Genomic DNA, 23276 nt, shown 5'->3' with positions numbered 1-23276 from the left:
TATGTGGAATCTAAACTATGACATAAATGAACTTATCCATGAAACAGAAACAGACTCACAGACATAGAGAACAGACTTGTGGTTGCTGGGGGCGGCGGGCGGTGGTGGGGGGCAGGTAGGGATGGATTGGGAGTTTGGGATTAGCAGATACAAACTATTGTATATAGAATGGATAACCAACAAGGACCTGCTGTATAGCACAGGGAACTATATTCAATACCCTGTAATAAACCATAATAGAAAAGAATATACATATTATATTATTATAATTATATATATAACTGAACCACTTGGCTGTACAGCAGAAACTAACACAACATTGTAAATCAACTCTACTTAAATGAAATAAATTAAAAAAAACAAGACTGCCTCACTGAACGCTAGAGCTTAAAGAAGGATGGAGCTGAGAGTTCCGCTTAGGGTTCTGAACTTCACGGCCTGGATAAAGCAGCCAGTTGCACAGCACAGAAGGGGATCTAAGGGAACACTTTTATGTGGCAGACGTCTTCATAATTTTGAAGCTTTCTTCATATTTGTTTACTCCAGAGATGGGCAGTTTATTTGTGTGTTACAAGGTTTCCAGCAGATGGCTGAAACACTTCTTGTTCTGACAAAATCAGCTCATACTGCAACAACTTTTTGATGGAAACAAAGTGTCTTGCTTACAAAGTTGATATATCCTATTCCAGTCAGAATTACAAAGGAGGAACCAGTTGGATAATTGAAACATTTTATCAGTCTAGCAACATCTAACATAAACTATGCATTACAAACAGTAGTTGTTTTTCTGTCTGATATAAAACATTTTTAAAAAAAAATTTTAAAAAAACCTCTCTTGGATTACTCTACTGGCGACATTAGATAGTACAGGTTGTTTATCAGAATGTTATTGGCGATTCCCTATTTAAATTTAATAAATACTTCCTTATGACACAAATCACTGTATAACTGTTAATATTCACTTACAATCAATAATATATAAAGTGAATATTACATTGCCATATAATGCTTTTGTTCTTATGAAAGTTTTGTCAGCAAAGATTAATAAGGGCTGTTAAAATTCTGTGGCTCATTGCAAGCAAAATATTTTAAAATGTTAACTATTCTAAGATAAAAGTCTACAATGTCACAAGAGAAACTGTTGACTCTCACGGCCATTTCCAAAGAAAAGGAGATACAGGAGCACGAAAAGTGAAACTCTCAGGAATAACAGTTTGTATGAACACAGAACACATGATTATTATTAAATAAATTAATGTATCTTGGAAAACGGGAATGCTTAGGACATCAAAAACACTGGTATTTTACGTTGGACAGTAAGATCTGTACAGTTTATAGGGAGTGTAATTATTATTACTGAGGAATATAAATGTTGAAAGGAGCCTCCTAATTTTCACAGAAGTGCCAGGTGCCCTGGAGCCAGCGCTGTGTGTGGTGCGTGGTCACTGTGAGCGTTACAGCCGACAGTCTGCGATTGACACAAGTTAAAGCACTGCCCTGCGTGAAGGACTTGCTTCTGCAAATCAGGACAGACCCAAAGTTACACCTCACTCACTCACATTCTGATAAGCTTTCCTGTGAAGCTCGGGGCCTGCACACCAGCTCATTCTGATGTGACAGTAACAACCATGAGAATACATGGTCGGTCCTCTGCATCTGCAGGTTCTGCATCTGCGGAATTAAACACCCACAGTCGTAGAGATCCATGGTTGGTTGAATCTGTGGATGCAGAGCCCACTGGCTAAAGGACTTGAGCGTCTGTCCTTGGTATGGGGGTGGGATCCTGGAACCAATCCCCCTCGGACAACCTGGGATGACTGTATAATACTTTATTTCTCCCCAACCAATTTTACATTTTGCCAAAATCCAGGTTGCACTCATAGGACTGTGTCCTGTGAATGTAAGTTAATATGTGTTAGACCAAAAATAGACTAATAATTTCAGATGTCATCCACCACCTTCATCTTACCAATGAGGAAATGAAGTTCAGAATTTTGGAAAGCCTCATGAATTATTTTCTTCTACTCTGCACAGGTCTCAATTTATAACAGCTGCCATTACTGAGTGCCAAGTGCTACGATGGGTGTTTTCCTATCCAGTTAGCTCTCTGACAAGATTGAAGGGAATTAGGTATAAAATCCCTTTTTCACAGAGGGGGAAAACTGAGGCTCAGAGAAGTTAACTGGCCAAATTCACTTACAAACCCAGATCTCCCTTTTACTCCAGAGCATGTGTCCTTTCCATTACATCTTGCTGTTTATAGTAACCAAACATGGACAATGTGTTAAAATGCAAGACAGCTTTCTGGAACCATGAACAACGTAAGACAGCATCCTGGCACCATGGACAAATACTTGTGTGTGATGCAGAAGAGGTCACGCTGTCTTAGACCACCGAGGATCATGTTTAAAAGGGGAATTGCATCGAGGCCACCTCTCTATCCCTTTCTTTGCCTGCTTTAAGCCATGGGGACTGGGCATTGGTCCATTAGACTCCAGCTCTGATTCGGTACAAGGTCAAGGTAGCCCAAGAGTAGGGCTCTTCATATGGGGATGGAAAGGAAAGATGAAGGGAAATGGGCAGGCAGCAACAGAAGAACCAGCTTGACCTTCACCTCTATTGCTTCTCAGCTACTTCTTCCTTCTGTCGGAGTTCCTGCTGCCATCATTCCCATGGGCCCCTAAAGGTGTCTGTCGGTACCAGCAATGACCTACGAGAAGGCAGGAACTTTCTCTCTGAAGCTCCTTAGGTGCAACTCAACCAGTTCAGTGCTACGTGGGCCTCAACTACTATTCCTGGGCTCTAATGAGACGAAGAATTTATGCTTAAATGGACGTGTTTAGTTGCCTGAATTATTTTTATAAAATGATTAGTAAATTTTCCCAGTCCCTCATTTCCAAATCAAAATTTCCTACGGTAGCATTAAAAAACAAAAAAACCCTTTGTAAATATCTTTCATGGAAATATTTACCCAGCACACTTAGCAAAGCCATAGGATTTAAAAGATACAACAGATCTGGAGTTTGCACAATGCAGATTCTTTTTGGAAATTCTTAATACAAATCAGATGTGCAGCGAAGAAGCCAGGTTTTTAAGAACTGCCAAGATCTAGACATCTCAGGTCAACTTCCAAGCTTACGCTGAATTCAGAGAAGCCTAAAGGCCACCCTGCATCTCTCACTCACGCTCTGCTACCATTGTAACTACTTGGCCTTATTTCCAAGGTATTATCACCCAATTAGCATAATCTTCTGATAAGGAGTCCTATTAATAGTCTAAATTAGAAGACAACCCCAGGTTAGTGGTTTTGAGATTGTTAATGGACTGTGGACTTGACCTGCTAGAGATAGGAGAGGCCCCCGTATCTCTTTCTACGCAACATATCTTTTAGGAATAAAACTGAAAAAGGGTTTAAGCTTCCTTTACAGGACTGAATCAGAATGGACTTACAAGCTTGGAAATTTTTCAGCCTGTGGGTTGGAGTCCACTGCTTTATGACTAAGCCTTCTCCTTACACGAACATTTGGAAAAAAACAAAAGAAAACATGGTTAGCCTGTGAAGCTGAAATTCCTTCCTAAGCCTTGCTCAATAGAGAGAATAGAATTAAAGCACAATGTTTAAAAAGAGAGAATAAAGTACATTGAGTAGATATATACAGAGACAGAGAAACTGATCTCAAATACACAATACATTCTTAAACATAAAACAGGGCTTCCCTGGTGGCGCAGTGGTTGAGAGTCTGCCTGCCGACGCAGGGGACACGAGTTTGTGCCCCAGTCCGGGAAGATCCCACATGCCGCGGAGCGGCTGGGCCTGTGAGCCATGGCCGCTGAGCCTGTGCTCCGCAACGGGAGAGGCCACAACAGTGAGAGGCCCGCGTACCACAAAAACAAAAAACAAAAAAAAAACAAGCTCTTAAAATGCCCCAAATTAGCTTTCACTTATAAAATGTTACTATTAACAGGGAGCTATCATAATCCATTATAAACCAACCTCAAAGAAAAAACTCAAAGCATGTTTCATGAAACCAGAAAGAAAATAGTTCCTAGTTCTGGAGTTAGCTCAATATTAAAAATAGTTTCTGACAAATCATAAAATTACAACTTTTCACCCAGTCTGTCGCAGAAAATACTGTTCACAAACAAGCCACTAAAATTAATTTTAAAATGGCAGCAGAGAGTATTAGAAATATAAAGTGCTCCGTATGGAAATTCAGAACAGGTTCTCAAATTCCATGGAGTTGGTACTAAGCAAATTCTCAGAAACGACTTCTGTCTGAATAGGAGCCCTGAGAGTTCAAGTTGTAATTTTCTACTTGGATGGTAAGTGGTGTGAGCTGTGACCCGCAGCTGTTTGATTAGCGCCCACAGTGATGTCAGGAGAAGGAGTATGGGGCATGGAGGGCTCACAGCTTGTGTGCGTATTAGGGGGTCTTCTGATTCACCTCTGGGAAAAGAGGCCACACAATATCGGAACCGCAGGAACCAGAAGTAAGACGCCCCTTACCTTTCACTGTTCTTTTTGCCACTAGAAGAACTGCTGGTGGATCCCGTGCGATTCCGGTTTCCTTTGGAATCCCCATAGCTTTCCCTTCGACCACCAGGAGATACCCGTTCGGAAGAGCTGGTCCTCTTGATGGTACTAAAAGTACAAAGTAAATGACAATGAAATCCTTCACGGAGTGATTTTATTTTATTGCTGAGTGTGAAGATATACACATAGAACATTCTATTTCCATGTGGATATTTAAAAGATAGAGTGGTTTGAAATTCCTAACTATAGAGATCAAAAAACTTTTCAGAATGTCACTTGAGATCAATGCCTCTCCTCATTGCCTTTGTAACTGTGGCAATCAGTGTAGTTCAAGGTCATAGAGGAATCTGAAAGGTAAGATTCCCAACAATACCGTGAGAACTCTCCAGGGGCCTAGTGGGAGGTGACCCCGCCCTTGTGCAGTTTTCAGTCTAGACCAGTGGTGCTCAACCAGGGGTGACTCTGCCCCCCAGGGACATCTGACAATGTCTGGAGACACTTCTGCTTGTCACAACGGGGGCAGGGGGAGGGCCGCTACACCTAATGCATAGAGGCCAGGGGTGCTGCTAAACACCCTATAATGCCCAGGACAGCCCTGCAACAAAGCATGACCCACCCCCAAACGTCAACAGTGCTGATAAGGAAGAACTCTGGTCTAAAGGCGTACGTGGGACAAAGACATTCCACTCTCTATAGGATGCCTCTGTTTAGAGGTGGTGCCCATGCAAGTGCTTACTTCCTTCTGAATAAACAGAGGGACTAGAGTGGTTGGAAGCCTGGTGAGGGATGTCTGGGGAAGACTTCCTGAAGACTGTGAATTTCTGGGAGACAGAAAATGAACGGCTTGAACGTGTTATAATGACACAGTAGGGAAGATCCTGTCCTAGGAAAAGGGATACCACACGCACAGGTAATTCACAGGCGTGAGGGGTCAGTTAGCCAGGGCAGGGGCTGTAGGTTGATGGTTTGCTCTTGGAGCCCGGAAGTGTGTTACAGGCAGCCCTGTAAAGTTTCTTTGTTTGTTTTTTTTATCTTCATCATTAAGCCATATGTTTCCCGAGATCCCATCTCATTTATCATTCTTATATTCTTTGCAGAGCCTAGTATAGAAGCTTGATAAAGATTAATTAAATGAAAGGGTGAAATAAATGAAACGATCAATGGTAGTGTCACCCTGACCCTGTCACAGGCAGAGGCATGTGATGCTATAATTTAGCACCTGCTCCGTGAGGAAGAAAGAAGGACGAGAGTGGATGGTGGTGCCGCTCCCGGGTGGGGCTGCTGGGGGAGGTCTGGTCTGGATGCACAGAGTCAAGGTGCAGGTGGGCGATAACGCCAAGTCTGCAACCCAGGAGGTGGCTCGGGATTGGCACCGTCAACTGGGGGGTCACTGAACCACGGACGCGGAGGAAATCTCCATGCCGGGAAGGAGAGAAGATGAGAACGGAGAGAACCTCCCCAGCAAAGAGTGACTTTATAAGACGTTGGTTGAGGAACTGCCACAGGAATCTCAGGTAGCAGATAAACCCCGAGGGACAGGGGAGGAAGAACCCCCAGAGGACAGTTAAGGTGCTGGGGTCGTGGATGCAGGAGGGGGACCTCGATGATGATGATGAAGCCTCAGGGGCTCCAGTCAGGGGAGGGTGGAGACGGACCTGAATTTCAATCCGGAGGACACAGGCAGGAGCTGAGAAGCTTGAGACAGTGAGACTACTGCCCCTGGGCTGGATTCCAAAGCCCTCCTTTCTCACAATTAAATAACACAGAATGTGCAAGAGCCTTGCACACGGGATGCTCTGCTGTCTTCCCTTCATTCTCTTTTTCCTCCTCATTTCTGCCTTCCTTTGGGCCAACTTTAAGTCCTTTTTCCTCTGTAACTTCCGATCGGTCAGTAAATAATCTCTTAGCACGTTTTCAAAAACTGCACAGTGTATCGGCTTTTGAAAAGCCATCTCGCTCCCTGAGTGAATGAACATAAATGAAATGACCATAATCATGATGATCTGAAGACACTTTCTGCGTAGTCTTTTTGGTCACTGAGGAAACTCCGAATTGACAGCCCCGGGATCTCACAGCTGGGATCTGCACGGGTGTGCCTTAAGGTCAAAATGTGAATTTTTAGAACTCTCAATTTGAGGACAAGGAAATTACAGATCTTAGGAGAGCGTTACATTTCTGAAATTTAGGATTGAAGTCTAAAAATTACAGAAACCTTTATGTTTAAAGTTCAAGATCTTCCAGTGACGAAAAACACCAAGCTAATTTCACGTTGTGGGAGCTCTCTCTGCTAAGCATCTGGCCCGCCGAGGCTCTCAGGCACACTGCCCCAGCAGCTGGCAGCCCTGAGCGGCACCTCCATAGTGTCCTTGTGGGAGTTCAGGGTAAGTTCATGGCATTTTAAAGGCTTGTATAAAACACCCTTAAAGAGCTGAAAAGCCATGACTATTAATCAATGATAGCAAACGTTAATCGATTTTCTAATAACACTCAACCTGGTGGCTGGAAGAGTTAAGAGGGGAGATCAGTGATGGAACCATGGGCGGCAACGGTTCGCATGTATTAAGAGCTTCGCGTTTTATACGAATCATTTAATTTAAACCTCACATCCCCTGCAAAAGTATCATTGTCCCTATTCTCCAGATGAGGGGACAGCTTCAGGGATACAAAGCAACACGTCTGAGGTTACTTGACCCCTTGCTCTCTACTGGGCCTCCTAGTTAAGGCCACCTAGGGAATTCCCTGGTGGGCCAGTGGTTAGGACTCCTCGCTTTCACTGCAGAGGGCCCGCGTTTGATCCCTGCTCAGGGAACTAAGATCCCACAAGCTGTGCGGCATGGCCAAAAAATAAATAAATAAAATAAAGACCGCCTGCAATTTATGAAACACCGAAGTACGTTAGTTTTGAGGACCTGTTGAACAGAGATGTTGGACGTCTAAAAATCCAATAAAGGTCAATAATTAATACAGTTATATGATTTAAGCCTTGATCAATGGCAGGCATCGGAGAAGGCCCTCTAAGCTACTGCACTAAAAGGGTGGTAGAACTACCAAAGCATTAGTGAGGGTTACAAAGTAAATCTAAGTACTCCTCACCTGGGTGTGGAACTGTTCAGTCTGCATGCATTGAGAAGACTCACAGACCTGTTTAATCTACGTGTGAGAGGCACGGAAACAAAGCAGAATAAACACGACTGCAATAATAAAAGCGAGGAAAAATATTCTGGTAAACTTCAATAAATTACAGAATACACCGCACATTAAAATGGGAAAACATTTTGGTTTGCACATACAGACTTGGATATAATCCATCCGGCTCCTTCAAGATATTTGTCATTCACGCATTTGCATTAAAATGTTCAGCTTTAAAAAAAATCTACTATTGTTGTATACGTAGAAAAAACAAGAAATTTCCTTTTGAGAGCCAAAAGCTCTCATGAATTAAAGAGGATTTACTAGGACTCGGAGTGAAGGACAGAAAATAGAGCTTGAAGACAAGACATCTGCAGGAACAAGGGCGGCCAGAAGAAGTAATACTGTATACTCACTGAGAGAAGCCTCCTTCAACAACCAGCAGGGAATATCAAAGAAGTTATGCTCCCTCTGGACAGCAAGTGAGAAATCATGTGCTTTATTTTGAAAGTGGTAGAAGTCCTAGCTTGTGAAAGACTGTATAATAACACAGCACAATTTTTTACTGCTTAAGGCAAGCATTTTTGGTGTAGAAATGCAGATACCATCATTTCTCTTCCCTTCTGCTCTCAACCTCCACTCTCAAACCCAAAGTTCTGAAAATACAATGGTTCTTCGCCTTACACTACAGTTGCATTCAATGGTTTTTGCCAATTTAAACTAAATTTTAGACATAATAAAATCTCTGCAAAGGGAGAACAGAGGGAAAATGGCCATCTTTCTTCTTATGGTTAGATAATAACGCTAAATGTAATAAGTTACCACAGCATCTTTCTTTCATTATGTGATTTAAAACCAAGAATTGGTTTTCCAAAGTTTTGCAGAAAAGATCTCAAACTTTTACAACTGAAAAAAAATACTGGGACTTCCCTGGTGGTCCGGTGGAAGCCTCTGCGCTCCCAATGCAGGGGGCCCGGGTTCAATCTCTGGTCAGGAAACTAGATCCCGCATGCCGCAACTAAAAGATCCCGCATGCTGCAACGAAGACCCGGCACAGCCGGGTCCTATTTATAAATAAATAAATGAATAAGTAAATAAAAAGGAAAGAAAGAAAGAAAACACTAATCTGAGGGGAAGCTTGTACTCGTGACCCGAGATTTTCTGATGAGGTCATTTGCCATGACAGCCGGAGGGATTAACGCTAGATTAAAACGATTATCTACTCAACAAATACTCATTTGGAATCAATTTATACTGGGCTCTACGCTGAGCACTGGCAAATCAACATGGGACCAGGACTAACCTGGTTTTTGTCCTGCAAGGGGTGAGGTAATTGTGACAGATTGAGGTCACGCAACTTCAGTAATTAGGAAATGCTCTTATCTTTGTCTAAAGACATCTTTGTAGCAAAAACCAAGGCATTTCCTAAGAAGGCTGGTGGCCTTAGAGAATTTGACAGACCAAAATAAGTTTTTTTTCTATCATATGAAGCCAACTACCTGAGCCCAGAGGGGGGAATTGCAACACTTCTGATAAGAGAATAAGTACCAATTCATCTTCCTCTGTTCAAGAGCATCAACTCCCATTTCTAGCTTGTTACAGAGATCACACTCAAAACCTGAATTTAACACATACATTTCAGTGGATCTCAATGATAAAGAGTATATTAGAAAAAAAAAAAAAAACCAAAGCAGATTTAAATCATGTAAGTACCTGGCGCTGACTTTGGTACTTTTACAAATGCTGTTATTTCTAATGAGTGCAACTAGTTTTCTAAAGGACTATCAGCTGTTTGTTTGAAAGCCATAGATATTTACCATCCTACCTTCCAACTGGAACAGAGCATTTTAAAAATAATGCTCTCTTTTTGTACCAGTTTTGTTCTTTTGATCTCTCTTCTCACAGCTTTGCCCTATTGTAAAACTCTACTTAGGAGTGGAAAGAATGAGTGATTGTTTTGAGCCAGTGGAAATGTTATTCTATTGTCAGCTCCAGCATCCCCACTGAGGAAGGTATGACCCTACAATGTCTTCCCCGGATTTTCTGCCTTTTCTCCTTTCACTAATGGAAACAAAGCTTTTCCCAAGGATTCCAAATCACGCCCCCAATCGAAGTCTTAATTGGCAACACAAAGCACAACCCCTGGGTGCTGGACAATTTCCAAAGGGGATTTTGTTCTTTAGTACTAGGCTGAAAAAACCCCAGAGAAAAGAAAACAAACATATACCCATCCACACACCAGAGATGCCCCAGCTTGGTTAATTTGGAACTCTGATTACAGAAAAATTCCTACATGATTATAAATGTATTTGAAATGGCTCGGAGGTTGTTTTAATCCTAACAGGCGGATTTCAAAATTCTCTAAGGAGAGATCTATAGGAACTTCGTCACAGAGTAATTATTATGTGCCACTGTTTGGGTTTCCAACTTCCAGACAGATGGGAATTCACATCCACGGAAGCCCACAAAAGGCAGAGGAACAAAATAAATGAATCACTATGCTTTACACCGAAACACCAAGAGTCTCAGACAATCTAGAAAACCATGTATTTCTAGTTGGCTGCCGGACATAAGCTTATCAAATGAATAAAACTGATTATTTTGTAAATTAAAAAGAAAAGTCTACAAAGGCCTAAGAACATTTCTAGAAGGAAGGTTATTGTTTAAATGCTAATACACACACACACACACACACACACACACACACACACACGCACGCACATACACATATATATAAAATATGATGGCTACCGACTATCTTCCCCCGCCACCATCCTTTCCTTCTAAGATAATATTGCTGAGGGCAAGCACTGTCCGTGAGCTCCTTCATACATGGCTGAAACGGGGGGCAGAGGACCCAGGCTTCTGCTCACAGCAAGGGGCCTGGTCCTGTAATGGGAGTTCAGGCCCTGCAGCCCCATATGAATGGGCGATTCTGTCTCTCAGAGTTGCAACTTGCTGCCAATCTCTGCTCAGTCACCCTCGCCCCTGCCTGCTACTCCTGTCAGCACCCTCAGGGGCATCTCAGAACATCACCGTTTCTAAAGAGCATCACCCAGACAGGATGGGGAACACAAAAGGGATGGTTTCCGAAGAGCAATTATATCAAGCATTTTTGTATGAGTAGATGTAAGCGCTGACCTGGAAATCTTTGCAAGAAGCAGCCTGTCACAGTGAAAGGAGTGTGAGCTCTGGATCCAGACAGACCTGCGTTGGAGCCCAGGTTCTCTACTCACTTGATCCCGGGCAAGTTACTTCACTTCTTTGAGCGTCAGTTTACCCACTGGCAAAACAGGGATAATAATATCTACCTTGGAAGGTTGTTTGGAGCATCAGTGATAATGGTATTAAAAGCTTGATGCTTAGTACACTTTTATCATTAAAAGATAATTTCTATCATCATCACTGATTTAAAGAGGGCCCGAAGCACCATGAGGGCTCTTTGTCTTTTTCACATCCTGTGGGAAAGTATCAATTAGATTCTTCAGCAGAGCCTCACTCCTGTAGTCATCTGCATAAATCCCATCCCCCAGCCTTATCCTACCCTGAATCGATGTTTCAAATACTAGCACTCAAAACACAATTTGCCAGGGATTCTTAACAGTTGTGCCAATTAATCCTGCAAGGTCTAAGAAAACCATAAACAGTCTATTAAGTGAAGGATATTATTGTACTACATCAAAGTTACTTTGGATCAAACACAGAGCCTTCCACAGAATCAAAGTGCAAGAATGCTTGACATATGCTCTCATGAAAGGAACTGAAAGCTAGAAATTGTATCTACATTTCAAATTTTACTTTTATGATTTTTTGCTCTGAAAAAAAATTTTCCTTTTACTTAAATGCCAAATATATAAAGAGATATAAATTTAAAAAGTGTATTTTCTTTAAGAATAAAGAAAAAGAATCTCATGTTTTCATTAACTACTTGCTACTTCAAAAAGTCAGTCTTGAAATTCAACAACTCGCTTTTAAACAGCCAATGAGTTAAAGAAGGAATCGCAAGAGAATTCTGAAAGTATCTAGAGACAAATGAAAACAAAAACAAAACATTCTGAAACTTGTGGGATGCAGAAAAAGCAGCGCCAAGAGGGAAGTTTACAGCTGTGGAAACACTTACATTAAAAAGAAGAAAGATCTGAAATCAACAACTTGACTTTATACCTCAAGGAAACCGAAAAAAACAAGAACAAATAAAGCTAAAAGTTAGCAGAGGGAAGGTAATAACAAAGATTACAGTAGAGATAAACAAAATGGAGAAAAGAAAAACAATAGAAAAAAACCAGTGAAATCAAGAGTTGATTTTTGAAAAGATCAATAAAATTGCCAAATCCTCCATTAAACTGAGAAAAAGAGAGAAGACTCAAATAACTAAAATTAGAAGCTAAAGAGGGACTATTACAACTGATGTCACAGAAATAAAAAGGATTATAAGAGACTACAATGAATAAATGCATGCCAACAAACTGAATAAACTAGAAGAAATGAATAAATTCTTAGAAACATACAACCTATCAAGACTGAATCATGAAGTATTGAAAACTCTGAATAGACCTATAACTAGTAAGGAGATTGAAGCAGTAATCAAAACCCTCCCAACAAAGCAAAGCCCAGGACCAGATGGCATGACTCCAGAATTCTACCAAACATTTAAAGAACTAATACCAATCCTCCTCAAACTCCTCTAAAGACTAAAGGGGCAGTGGGGGCACACCCAATCTCATTCTAGGAGACCAGCATTATTCAGATACCAAAAAAAAAAAAAAAAAAAAAGACGCAACAAGAAAAAATACACGCCAATAACTCTGATAAATAATGATGCAGAAATCAACAAAATACTACCAAACTGAATTTAACAGCACATTAAAAGGATTATACACCATGACCAAGTGGGATTTACACCTGTAATGCAAGGATGGTTCAACATAAGAAAATTGATATAATATTGTACATCACATTAAGAGAATGAAAGACAAAAACCACATGATCATCTAAATTGATGCAGAAAAAGCACTTGACAAAACTCAACACCCCTCATGATAAAAACACTCAAACTAGGAATAGAAGAAAACTACCTCAACATAGTAAAAACCATATATGAAATGCCCACAGTGAACACATACTCAATGGTGAAACACTCAACGGTGAAAGCTTTTCTCCTAAGGTCAGGAATAAGGCAAGGATACTCAGTCTCATCACTATTGAACACAGTACTGGAAGTCCTAGCCAGAGCAATAAGACATGTAAAAAAATAAAAGGCATCCATGTTGGAAAGGAAGAAGTAAAACGACCTCTGTTTGCAGATGACATGATCTTAGGGAAAACCCTAAAGATTCCACACAAAAAAATGTTAAAACTAATAATTTCACCAAAGTTGCAGGATACAAAAACCAAAACACAGAAATCAGTTGTATTTCTATGCACTAACAATGACCAATCTGAAAAGGAAATTCAGAAAATAACCTCATTTATTATAGCATCAAAAAGTACAAACTACTTAGGAATAAACTTAACCAAAGAGGTGAAAGACTTGTAGACAGAAAAGTACAAAACACTGCTGAAAGAAATCAAAGAAGATACAAAGAAATGGAAAGTCATCCTATTTTTGTGGGATTGGAAGACTTAATATGTTAAAATGTCTACACTACCCAAAGTGATTTACAGATTCAATGCAATCCCTATCAAAATACCAATGGCATTTTTTGTAGAAATAGAAAAAAAAATCCTAAAATTCATATGGAATCTAAAGGGACCGCAAATAGCCAAAACAATCTTGAAAAAGAAGAACAAAATTGGAGGACTCACATTTCCTGATTTCAAAATATACTACAAAGTAACAGTAATCAAGACAGTGTGGTACTGGAATAAAGACAGATAATATAGGCCAATGGAACAGGATAGAGAGCCCAGAAATAATCCCTTGCATATACGGGCAAATGATTTTCAGCAAGGGTGCCAATACTACACAAGGGGGAAAGTCAGTTTCATCAACAAATGGTGTAGGGAAAACTGGACATCCACATGCAAAAGAATGAAGTTGGACCCTTACCTTATGCTACATACAAAAATTAACTTGAAATGTGTTAAAGACCTAGAACTATGAAACTCCTAGAAGAAAACATAGGGGGAAAGCTTTAGGACATTGGATTCAGCAATTATTTCTTGGATATGACACCAAATGTAAAAATAAACAAATGGGACTGCATCAAACTTAAAAACTCTGTGCAAAGGAAACTGTCAATAGAGTGAGAAAGCAATGTATGGAATAGGAGAAAATATTTGTGAATCATGTATCTGGTAAGGGATTAATATCCAGAATATATAAGGAACTCCTACAATTCAACAACAAAAAAATGAATAACCCAATTAAAAATGGGAAAAGGAATTGAATAGAAAATTTTCCAAAAGATATATACAAGTTGCCAACAAGCATATGAAAAAGATGCTCAACATCACTAATAATAAGAGAAATGCAAATGAAAACCATAATGAGATATCACCTCACACCCATTAGAATGGCCACTATCAAGAACAGAAAATAACAAATGTGGGCAAGGATGAGGAGAAATTGGAACCCTTGTGCACTGTTAGTGGGAATGTAAAATGGTGCAGTCATTATGGAAAACATTAAGGAGGTTCCTCAAAAAATTAAAAATAGAATTACCATATGACTCAGCAATCCCACTTCTGAGTGTATATCCAAAAGAATTCAAAGCAGGATCTCAAAGAGATATCTGTACACCTATGTTGATTGCAGCATTATTCACAATAGCCAAGAGGTAGAAGAAACACTAACATCCATTGACATGAATGGATAAAGAAAAGGTGGTATACTGGGCTTCCCTGGTGGCGCAGTGGTTGAGAGTCCGCCTGCCGATGCAGGGGACGCAGGTTCGTGCCCCGGTCCGGGAAGATCCCACATGCCGCGGAGCGGCTGGGCCTGTGAGCCATGGCCGCTGAGCCTGCGCGTCCAGAGCCTGTGCTCCGCAGCGGGAGAGGCCACAGCAGTGAGAGGCCCGCGTACCGCAAAAACAAAACAAAAAAAAGAAAAGGTGGTATATACACACAATGGAATGTTATATAGACTTAAAAAAGAAGAAAATCCTGGGACTTCCCTGGTGGTCCAGTGGGTAAGACTCCATGTTCCCTGTGCAGGGGGCCCGGGTTCGATCCCTGGTGGGGGAGCTAGATCCTGCATGCTGCAACTAAGAGTCGGCATGCTGCAGCTAAAGATCCCGCATGCTGCAACTAAGACCTAGCGCAGCCTAAATAAATAAAAAAAATACAAAGCCACTTTAAAAAAAAAAAAGGAAATACTGTCACATGCTACAGTATGAATGAACCTTGATGATATTATGTTAAGTGAAGTAAGTCAGCCACGAAAGGACAAATACTGCGCGATTCCACTCATATGAAGTATCTGATGTAGTCAAATCATAGACACAGAAAGGAAAAAGGTGGTCACCAAGGGCTCTGAGGGGGATTTACTGTTGAAGAGATATATTGGGTTGGCCAAAAAGTTCGTTCTGGCTTTTCCTTCCCATCTTAAGGAAAAATTCGAACGAACTTTGTGGCCAATAAATAGTTTCAGTTCTGCAAGACGAAAAAGTTCTGGAGATCTGCTGTACAGAATATACGTGACACCACTGAACTGAACTGTACACTTAAAAATGGTTAAGATGGTAAATTTAATGTGACGTGGTTTTTACCACTATTAAAAAAAAAGAAGAAAGAAATGGTAACAGATGGCAACCTGAAACTTAAAAAGTCAGTGTCAATCTTATAACATCTAGATGAATAAAAGGCAGTCCATATCTACTGCTGCCAATTAGAATCCAGAAGGTCATTTCATGTTGATTATTAATGAATGATTCAAAGAAGTATTAAAAAGGGATGAAATGAGGCTGAGAATTTCATTTTAAAGTTCTAAAAAGCCCTGCAAAACCAATTTTCTTAAAATTCACAAACAATAAGTACATGAAACTCTATCTGATGAAACACAATGCCAAGTTTGCTTGGCGAAGGATAAAGCTTTATGTATAAACACTATATATTTAAAAGATAAGACGGCGTTGTTACATTTTCATTCCGAGTCACGATGCAGCATTAAACCTACTCTCACCAGCCCAATGGGTATCCCAGCACACCGCAGAGCATACTCACACCCAGAATTCCCAGTGCACATAAAGCAAGTTAGCATTTTCATGAACTTTACGAGTTCTTCTAACAAGCCCATGAGGTAGCATTGCAGAAAGAATTTCTTTAAGGTTTTTCTATGCTATATTATTACCAGATAGTTCGTTTTTTTAGGGCATAAAAAATTAGAAAACTGGCCTGGCATATAAAATATACAATTTTAATATGACAACTATGAAATTATAGAAAATTAAGAGCAATCTATGCTCTATCTGACAAACATAAACATCTGAAGCTCCACTGTTAGGCATCATTTAAAAGTACGAGCTTATCCAAATTTTACTGATAAAAATTTAAGCTCAGTACAGCAATCTGAATTTTGCTATATTCCAAGCATATTCATTTTTTATATAGGTTATATACTCCCACTTGTTTTTTCAAAAGAGAAGTTTAAGTAAAAACACAAAATGCTGCACTGCGGCTTTAGTGAATGAGATTTCAAAGACTATATGATTACAACAAAAAAAACGCAGACTAATAAATCGACATGGTTCCTGTTTTGGCAACACACCAAATATTGTGCTTTTATAAGCTTTAACTCAAAGGAGAAATTTTACTACAGTGTCATATAAAAGAGTAATACTTATTTTAGCATCTGAGCCAGAACTGCTTTCAGAGTTCATGTAAGGTGCTTCTTGCCTACCTTTTGGCTGTGGCAGGTACAGCGGTTTCTTTCCTGGCCCCCGAAGGGGCTGGCAGGGAGCCACTGGCTTTCTTTGGTACCACAGTGCCGTTGTTGACGGTGGTTCTTAAAGGCAAGGTCTGCACCAGTGGTCTTGCTGTAAGACAAGCAGAAAAGGCAATCAGAACTTTCGCCTTTTCAAGGGAACTCCTTACAGGACTTAAAATAATGTAGAAAGAAAAAGGACGTCCATTTCAAATGCTAGCAGAATCGACAAAGGTGCAAAGACAACGGAGCTTTTCAACAACGGTGCTGAAACAATGAACCCAGACACCAACCTCAGGCCTTACACAAAAATTAACTCAGAAGGGACCACGGGCCTATGTGTGAAATGCAAAACTAAAACTTCTAGATGAAAATATAGGAGAAAAATCTGTGTGACCCTGCGTTTGGTGATGGGTTTTTAGATACAATACCAAAAGCACATCCATGAAAGGAAAAATTGATATCTTGGACCTCATTAAAATTAAAACAACAACAAAACTTTTGCTCTGTAAAAGACATCATTAGGAGGATGAAAAGACAATTTATAGACTGGGGGAAATATTTGCAAATCACATATCTGATAAAGGACTTGTATACAGAATATAAAAAGAACTCTTAAAATTCAACAATAAGAAAATGAATAGCCCAATTTAAAAAATGTGCAAAAGATCTGAACAGAAACCTCACCAAAGAATATATACAGATGGCAAATAAGCATATGAAAAGATGCTCAACATCTTTTATCATTAGGGAAATGCAAATTAAAACAATAATGAGATATCTCTATTACACCTATTAGGATGGCTAAAATCCAAAACACAGACAGCATACCAACTGCTGGCCAGGACGCAGAGCAAGAGGAACTCTCCTTCATTCCTGGTGGGAATGCAAAATGGTACGGCCGCTTTGGAAGACAGCTTGGCGGTGCTTACAAAGTTGAGGCTCATAAATTCTACCATAGGATGCAGTAATTGTGCTTCACACTAAGCATTGACCCAAGTGAGTTGAAAACTTATGTCTACACAAAACTTTCATTTAATATTTATAGCAGCTTTATTTATCGCTGTGAAAACTGGAAGCAACCAAGATGTCCTTCAATTGGTGATGGATAAACAGACTGGGGTCCATCCAGACAATGGAATAGGATTCGGTGATGACAGGAATGAACCAATCCACACAACCATGGGTGAGTCTTAAATTCATATTGCCAAGCGAAAGAAGCCAGTCTGAGAGGCTCTATACTGCAAGATTCCATTTAAAGTGACATTCTACAAACGGGTAAACTACAGAGACAGAAAGTGGATCAGTGGTTGCCAGAGACTGGGGGCGGTGTCACTAGGTGAAGCACAGAGATTCTTCAGGGTGGGAAATCGTAGTGGTGGACGTGTGATGCTATGCATTTGTCAAAACCCACAGACCCTTACAGCACAAAGAGTAAACCTTAATACACGCAAATACAATAACAGTCAATAGGAGATGGGGGAACCCCATGACGGAATGCAGACTGTGACAAAAGAATCTAACTGCGTTACAAACATGCAACGTAACCTCACGGAAGGGGTTGGAGAGGAAAGGTGCAGACAAAGTAATTCTGGTAATGAGCAGAGACTGGAAGACTACAAAAGGAACTGCACATAAGCACTGTATTCTAGTTGGTAAAGTTGTTTCCCACAGGGCCATAAGGTAGGAGCCAGGCTTCTCACTGTTGGAGAGGGAGGTTACAGACCAGCAAGGGGGGAACGCTAGAATGAACCAGGTGGAATGGAGAAGAGGAGACATCAGTGTGAACTCATGTCTATCTTAACAGAGACAAAGACACACAGAGATGTAATTATAGGTAAGTCTGTGTACACGGGTTGTATAAACACATCTATTTCCCAGCTCTGTCTGCTGAGAGACCCAGGGCCCAAACCTGGGTTCCTAATACCAATCTACAGGAAAAGGAACCAGGGCTCCTTGGGGAAGCACCTGAATCCAGGGCTGAGACAGGGAATATCCAACATGAGCCCGGAGCATCTCATGGTGCCAGAAAGTAAGGAAGTGCTCACAGAACCCACACTGACGGGGGGTGTGGCAAAGGGACCCAGGAGCCAATGGGAAGAGCCAAAGCCGCAACAATGTGGGCAACAGAATAAATAAAGTCGTGCTGGGTTATACCCCCAACTATCACATAAATATCCACAGGTCCACACTGATATAAATGCACGATGGAATAAATGCATGAGGAGGACAAACCCCCAGGCAGAAGAATTCTGAATGATTGACGTAGATACTTTGTCCTTGAGGTGGTGGGGCACATTCTCCACTCCTTCCGTGTGGGCTGTGCGTAGTGACTTCCTTCTAAACCACGCAGTGCGGAGGTGTGGCGAGAAGGAGAAACCTGACCAACGCATCTCAGGTGATCACGGTCAACGTCAACAGTGGTAAGTCATGTTCACAGGACACGTCCTTGGTAGATGTGATGAGAATGGCACCTGACCTCTGTGGTCTTCCTCCCTAAACCCAGCCCTAGTCTGATCGTGAGAAAAACATCACACAAACCCAGACTGAAGGACCGTCGATGGATGACCTAAGTGGTACTCCTCAGAACTGTCAAGGTCTTCAGCAGCAAGGAAAACGTGAGAAACTGTCAGTTCAGAGGAGCCTCAGGAGGCACCATGATTAAATATAATCCCAAATGGGATCCTGGGACCAAAAAAGGACATAAGGGATAAACTAAGGAAATCTGAATAAAGTATGCCCCTCGATTGATAATAATGTATCAATATTGTCCCATTAGTCGTGACAAACGCGCCATGCTAATATAAGATGTTAACAGTAGGGGAAACCGGGTGCAGGAGATACGGGAACCGTCTGTATTCTGCCTGCAACGTTTCTGTAAATCTAAAACTACTCTAAAATTAAAAGTTTATTTTAAAATGCTAGCAGAATTAATTTTGTTCATCCCAGAATTAAATCTACCTCAGCGCAGGCTCTTAAAAACACGACCAGTGACAAAACTGCCTAGAATGTCAAAATTTTAATATACTGAAACTTTTCAGTCCCTAAAGCTGAGGGCCAGACTACCTTTCTTTTTAACTGTGAAAGAGAGTTTAAAAAGCCACAGTCAGGCCCCTCCAGCCAGAGCAGAACACCCTTCTTCACCCTCTCCAAGCTCTCTCTTTCTTCATCCCCTGAACACCTACTCCAGCCAAGGGCCTAGACCGGTGCTCAGAGCTAATATTCCACAGTGAAAATACCACAGTTCCAAAACAGAGATCCTGAATCTTTCCTAACACACACAATCTGCTCCCCGTGCTGAGGTCCACTCTCTGCCGGGACAGAACCCTTCCCAAGTAGGAAGAAATGCCATCCTCACCTCATCTCTATCTCCTTTTTCTACTTCACCTACCATTTCAGTCTCCATTCTGTCTTTTTCCTTTAAATACATGTACTGTGTTAGTGTCCTCCCCGAAATTCACATCCACCCAGAACCTCAGAATGTGACCTTATTAGGAAACAGTGTCTTTGCAGATGTAATTGGTTAAGATGAGGTCATACTGGATTTGGGTGGGCCCTGAATCCCATGACTCGTGTCCTTTTAAGAAGCCCATGTGTATATATGTACATATAATGGAATACTACTCAGCCATAAAAAAGAATGAAATAATGCCATTTGCAGCAACATGGATGGACCTAGAGATGATCATGCTAACTGAAGTAAGTCAGACAGAGAAAGACAAATATCATATGACATCACTCATATGTGGAATCTAAAATATGACACAAATAAACTTATCTGCGAAACAGAAACAGACTCACAGACATAGAGAAGAGACTTGTGTTTGCCAAGGGAAGGAGGGGCGGGGGAGGGATGGATTGGGAGTTTGGGATTAGCAGGTGCAAACTATTATATGTAGAATGGATACAAGGTCCTACTGTATAGCACAGGGAACTATATTCAATATCCTGTGATAAACCATACAGAAAAGAATATGAAAAAGAATGGCATTGACATATATACACTACCAAATGTAAAACAGATAGCTAGTGGGAAGCAGCAGCATAGCACAGGGAGATCAGCTCAGTGCTTTGTGACCACCTAGAGGGGTGGGATAGGGAGGGTGGGAGGGAGGGAGACGCAAGAGGGAGGAGATATGGGGATATATGTATATGTATAACTGATTCACTTCGTTATAAAGCAGAAACTAACACACCATTGTAAAGCAATTATACTCCAATAAAGATGTTAAAAAAAAAGACTAGTAATACAAAAAAAGAAAGAATGTATATATATGAATAACTGAATCACTTTGTTGCACAGCAGAAATTAACACAACATTGTAAATCAACTATACTTCAATAAGATAAATTAAGGGGAAAAAAAGAGGCCCAGGTGAAGATGCATAAGGAGGAGCTCGCCACGTAAGGACAGAGCATCCTCTAGCCGAGGCCAGACAGCAGCCACGAAGCCCGGCAACAGGCATGGACCAGTTTCTCCCTCAGAGCCTCCAGGAGGGACAATGCTGCCAGCACCCTGATTTCAGCCCAGTGGCACTGACTTCAGGCATCTGGTCTCCAGAACGGTGAGGGAATCAATTTCTGTTTGTACTAACTCACAACAGAGGCCCTAGGCAGTGACTACAGTATGCATATCAGCTTGCTGGGCGTCTTTCAATCCACCGATTTTCTTGTTCCCACCACGCACCCAGGCGCTCCAACATCCACCCCCCCACCCCCAACAAGCAAATCCTGCCTCATTCCCACCTCCTTAGCTTGTTTCTGTGGAGAAGAATCCCCTGGAGTTAAAATACAGATCGCTGGGCCCCATCCCCAGATTCAGGAGGTCTGGGGCAGAGCCTGAGACTCTGCATTTCTAACCAGTTTCCGGGTTGCTGCCGCTGCTGCTCTAGGGACCACACTTTGAGAACCACTGGTCGGTGCCATCCTCCAGCTTCGAAGGGCCTCTCCTCGTTACCCAGGCCTCCTTGGCTGTCCCGCTCTGATCTTCTGTCACACGTCAGTCTGTAGCTCACAACTGAGTGCCTGATTACGGACTGCTGTTTCAGGCGGGCTAGTCTTACTTCCCCAGTTAGAGTGGGTGCACACATCGTGCTGGGGGAGGGCATCACCTAGATCCTTCTCCGTGTGCTTGGGGAGTGGACTGGACTCCACGCCGAGCCCCAGGCTTACTGCCCCGTCTCCTAGGCTGACAGCAGCACAGCTATAGCTAATCCCATGCCTGCAGGGCCAAGGGGAGGGAGGTCACGAGACCCTAAGAGGAGAGACGCTGCTGGGGGAGCAGCAGCTATATCCAGGGGGTGGGGACACAGCCAAGCCGAGGGGCCCCATGTGGAAGGAGTCGGGGGTGGATCCTCTGACCACACTCTCCCTCCTTCCAGTCCCCAGCTAGGGATCCCCTGCTCAAACCTCACTGGAGCAGAGAGTGGTGTGGTCCATACAGCTCAGCTGCCGGGGCAGAGAGCTGGCTGGAGGAGGGTAAGGAAAGGGCCTGGAGGGGCCGATGGAAGATGCCTGGCCCCCAGCTCCTCTCCGGCACCTGGGCCAGGACCTGCCTCACCCACTTACATGCCCACCAAACCAGGCCGGGCGAGCCTCCTGGGCTCCCCTGGTCCCTGCTTTGCCGCTGTCCTCACATTGTTTATTCCTGTCCACTCCATTGCCCGGGGGCTCCACGACGGCAGCAGCCCCTGTGATGCTGACACAGAAGGTGTTCAACATGCATTTGTTGATCAGACTGCACTAAATTTCGAGAACAAAGACCCCACTTTCAAGAAAAGGCATTGTGTTGCCATTTCTGAGTCACTGTTTTTTTTTTTTTGTGGTACGCAGGCCTCTCACTGCCGTGGCCTCTCCCGTTGCGGAGCACAGGCTCCGGATGCGCAGGCTCAGCGGCCATGGCTCACAGGCCCAGCCGCTCCGCGGCATGTGGGATCTTCCCGGACCGGGGCACGAACCCGTGTCCCCTGCATCGGCAGGCGGACTCCCAACCACTGCGCCATCAGGGAAGCCCCACTGTGGGTTTTTCTTTTTTTTAATTTTATTTTTTGGCCATGCCACACGGCATGCGGGATCCTAGTTCCCCGACTAGGGATCAAACCCTCACCTCCTGCAGTGGAAGCACGGGGTCTCAACCACTGGACCCCCAGGGAAGTCTGTCTGAGTCACTGTTTTTTATCTTTCCTTGAGTCATAATTTCAAACTTCAGTCTCATAATAATCTAGTATTGTCCTTCTCCCCAAAAAGGAAATGGGACTTTTTTAAAGCCCATAAAAAGAACATCAATTGCATGCAACGGGCCTTCTCAGAGGGCACAATAAACCTTACACATTAAACTATAACAGAGTAGCAACAAAAGCAAACAGAACTGTTAAAGTTGTAATGCGAAATCATAAAAGAAAAATAGTGGATATGGAGAGGAAGCGGGGAGAAGGAGGGAGGGGGGGATGGCGGCCACACTTGGAGTGACAAGAAGTTGGAAAGGTTCTCATTTTGGCAACATCTGATCACCACTACATGCTTATCTTGATAATATCTTTGGCTTTTCGTCACCACTGACTTTTTAAATAGCATCACGACTACACCAGTATGCGTGCTAAATACCTATTTTGCACACAACATCTCGTCAGGTCTCTTTCATGTTTCCGTATCTAAACATGATTGGCCACTCAAGGAAAAAATGTTGCCACCATAAAGAAAAGTTTTGGAAGAAAACAGTATCTCCTAATGTCCAATCTGAACAGGTACTAG

At 42.1% G+C, this 23276-nt stretch overlaps 1 protein-coding gene across 3 annotated transcripts in view; it reads right to left on the bottom strand.

The window, feature by feature from the left end:
* Nucleotides 1-23276, bottom strand: part of EML1 (EMAP like 1) — a 143879-nt gene that overhangs the window by 51553 nt on the left and 69050 nt on the right. For all 3 annotated transcript variants that reach the window (XM_004262390.3, XM_033420148.2, XM_033420150.2), the window contains 2 exons: nt 16503-16638; nt 4508-4642 (listed from right to left, as the gene is read on the bottom strand). In XM_004262390.3, the coding sequence (XP_004262438.2) occupies nt 4508-4642; nt 16503-16638 (271 nt within the window). The remainder of the gene's footprint in view (nt 1-4507; nt 4643-16502; nt 16639-23276) is intronic.

The sequence above is a fragment of the Orcinus orca genome, chromosome 2, assembly GCF_937001465.1.
Source record: "Orcinus orca chromosome 2, mOrcOrc1.1, whole genome shotgun sequence".
Taxonomy (NCBI): domain Eukaryota; kingdom Metazoa; phylum Chordata; class Mammalia; order Artiodactyla; family Delphinidae; genus Orcinus; species Orcinus orca.
The sequence above is the reverse complement of the archived record's forward strand: the minus strand, read 5'-3'. Positions and strand labels throughout refer to the sequence as shown.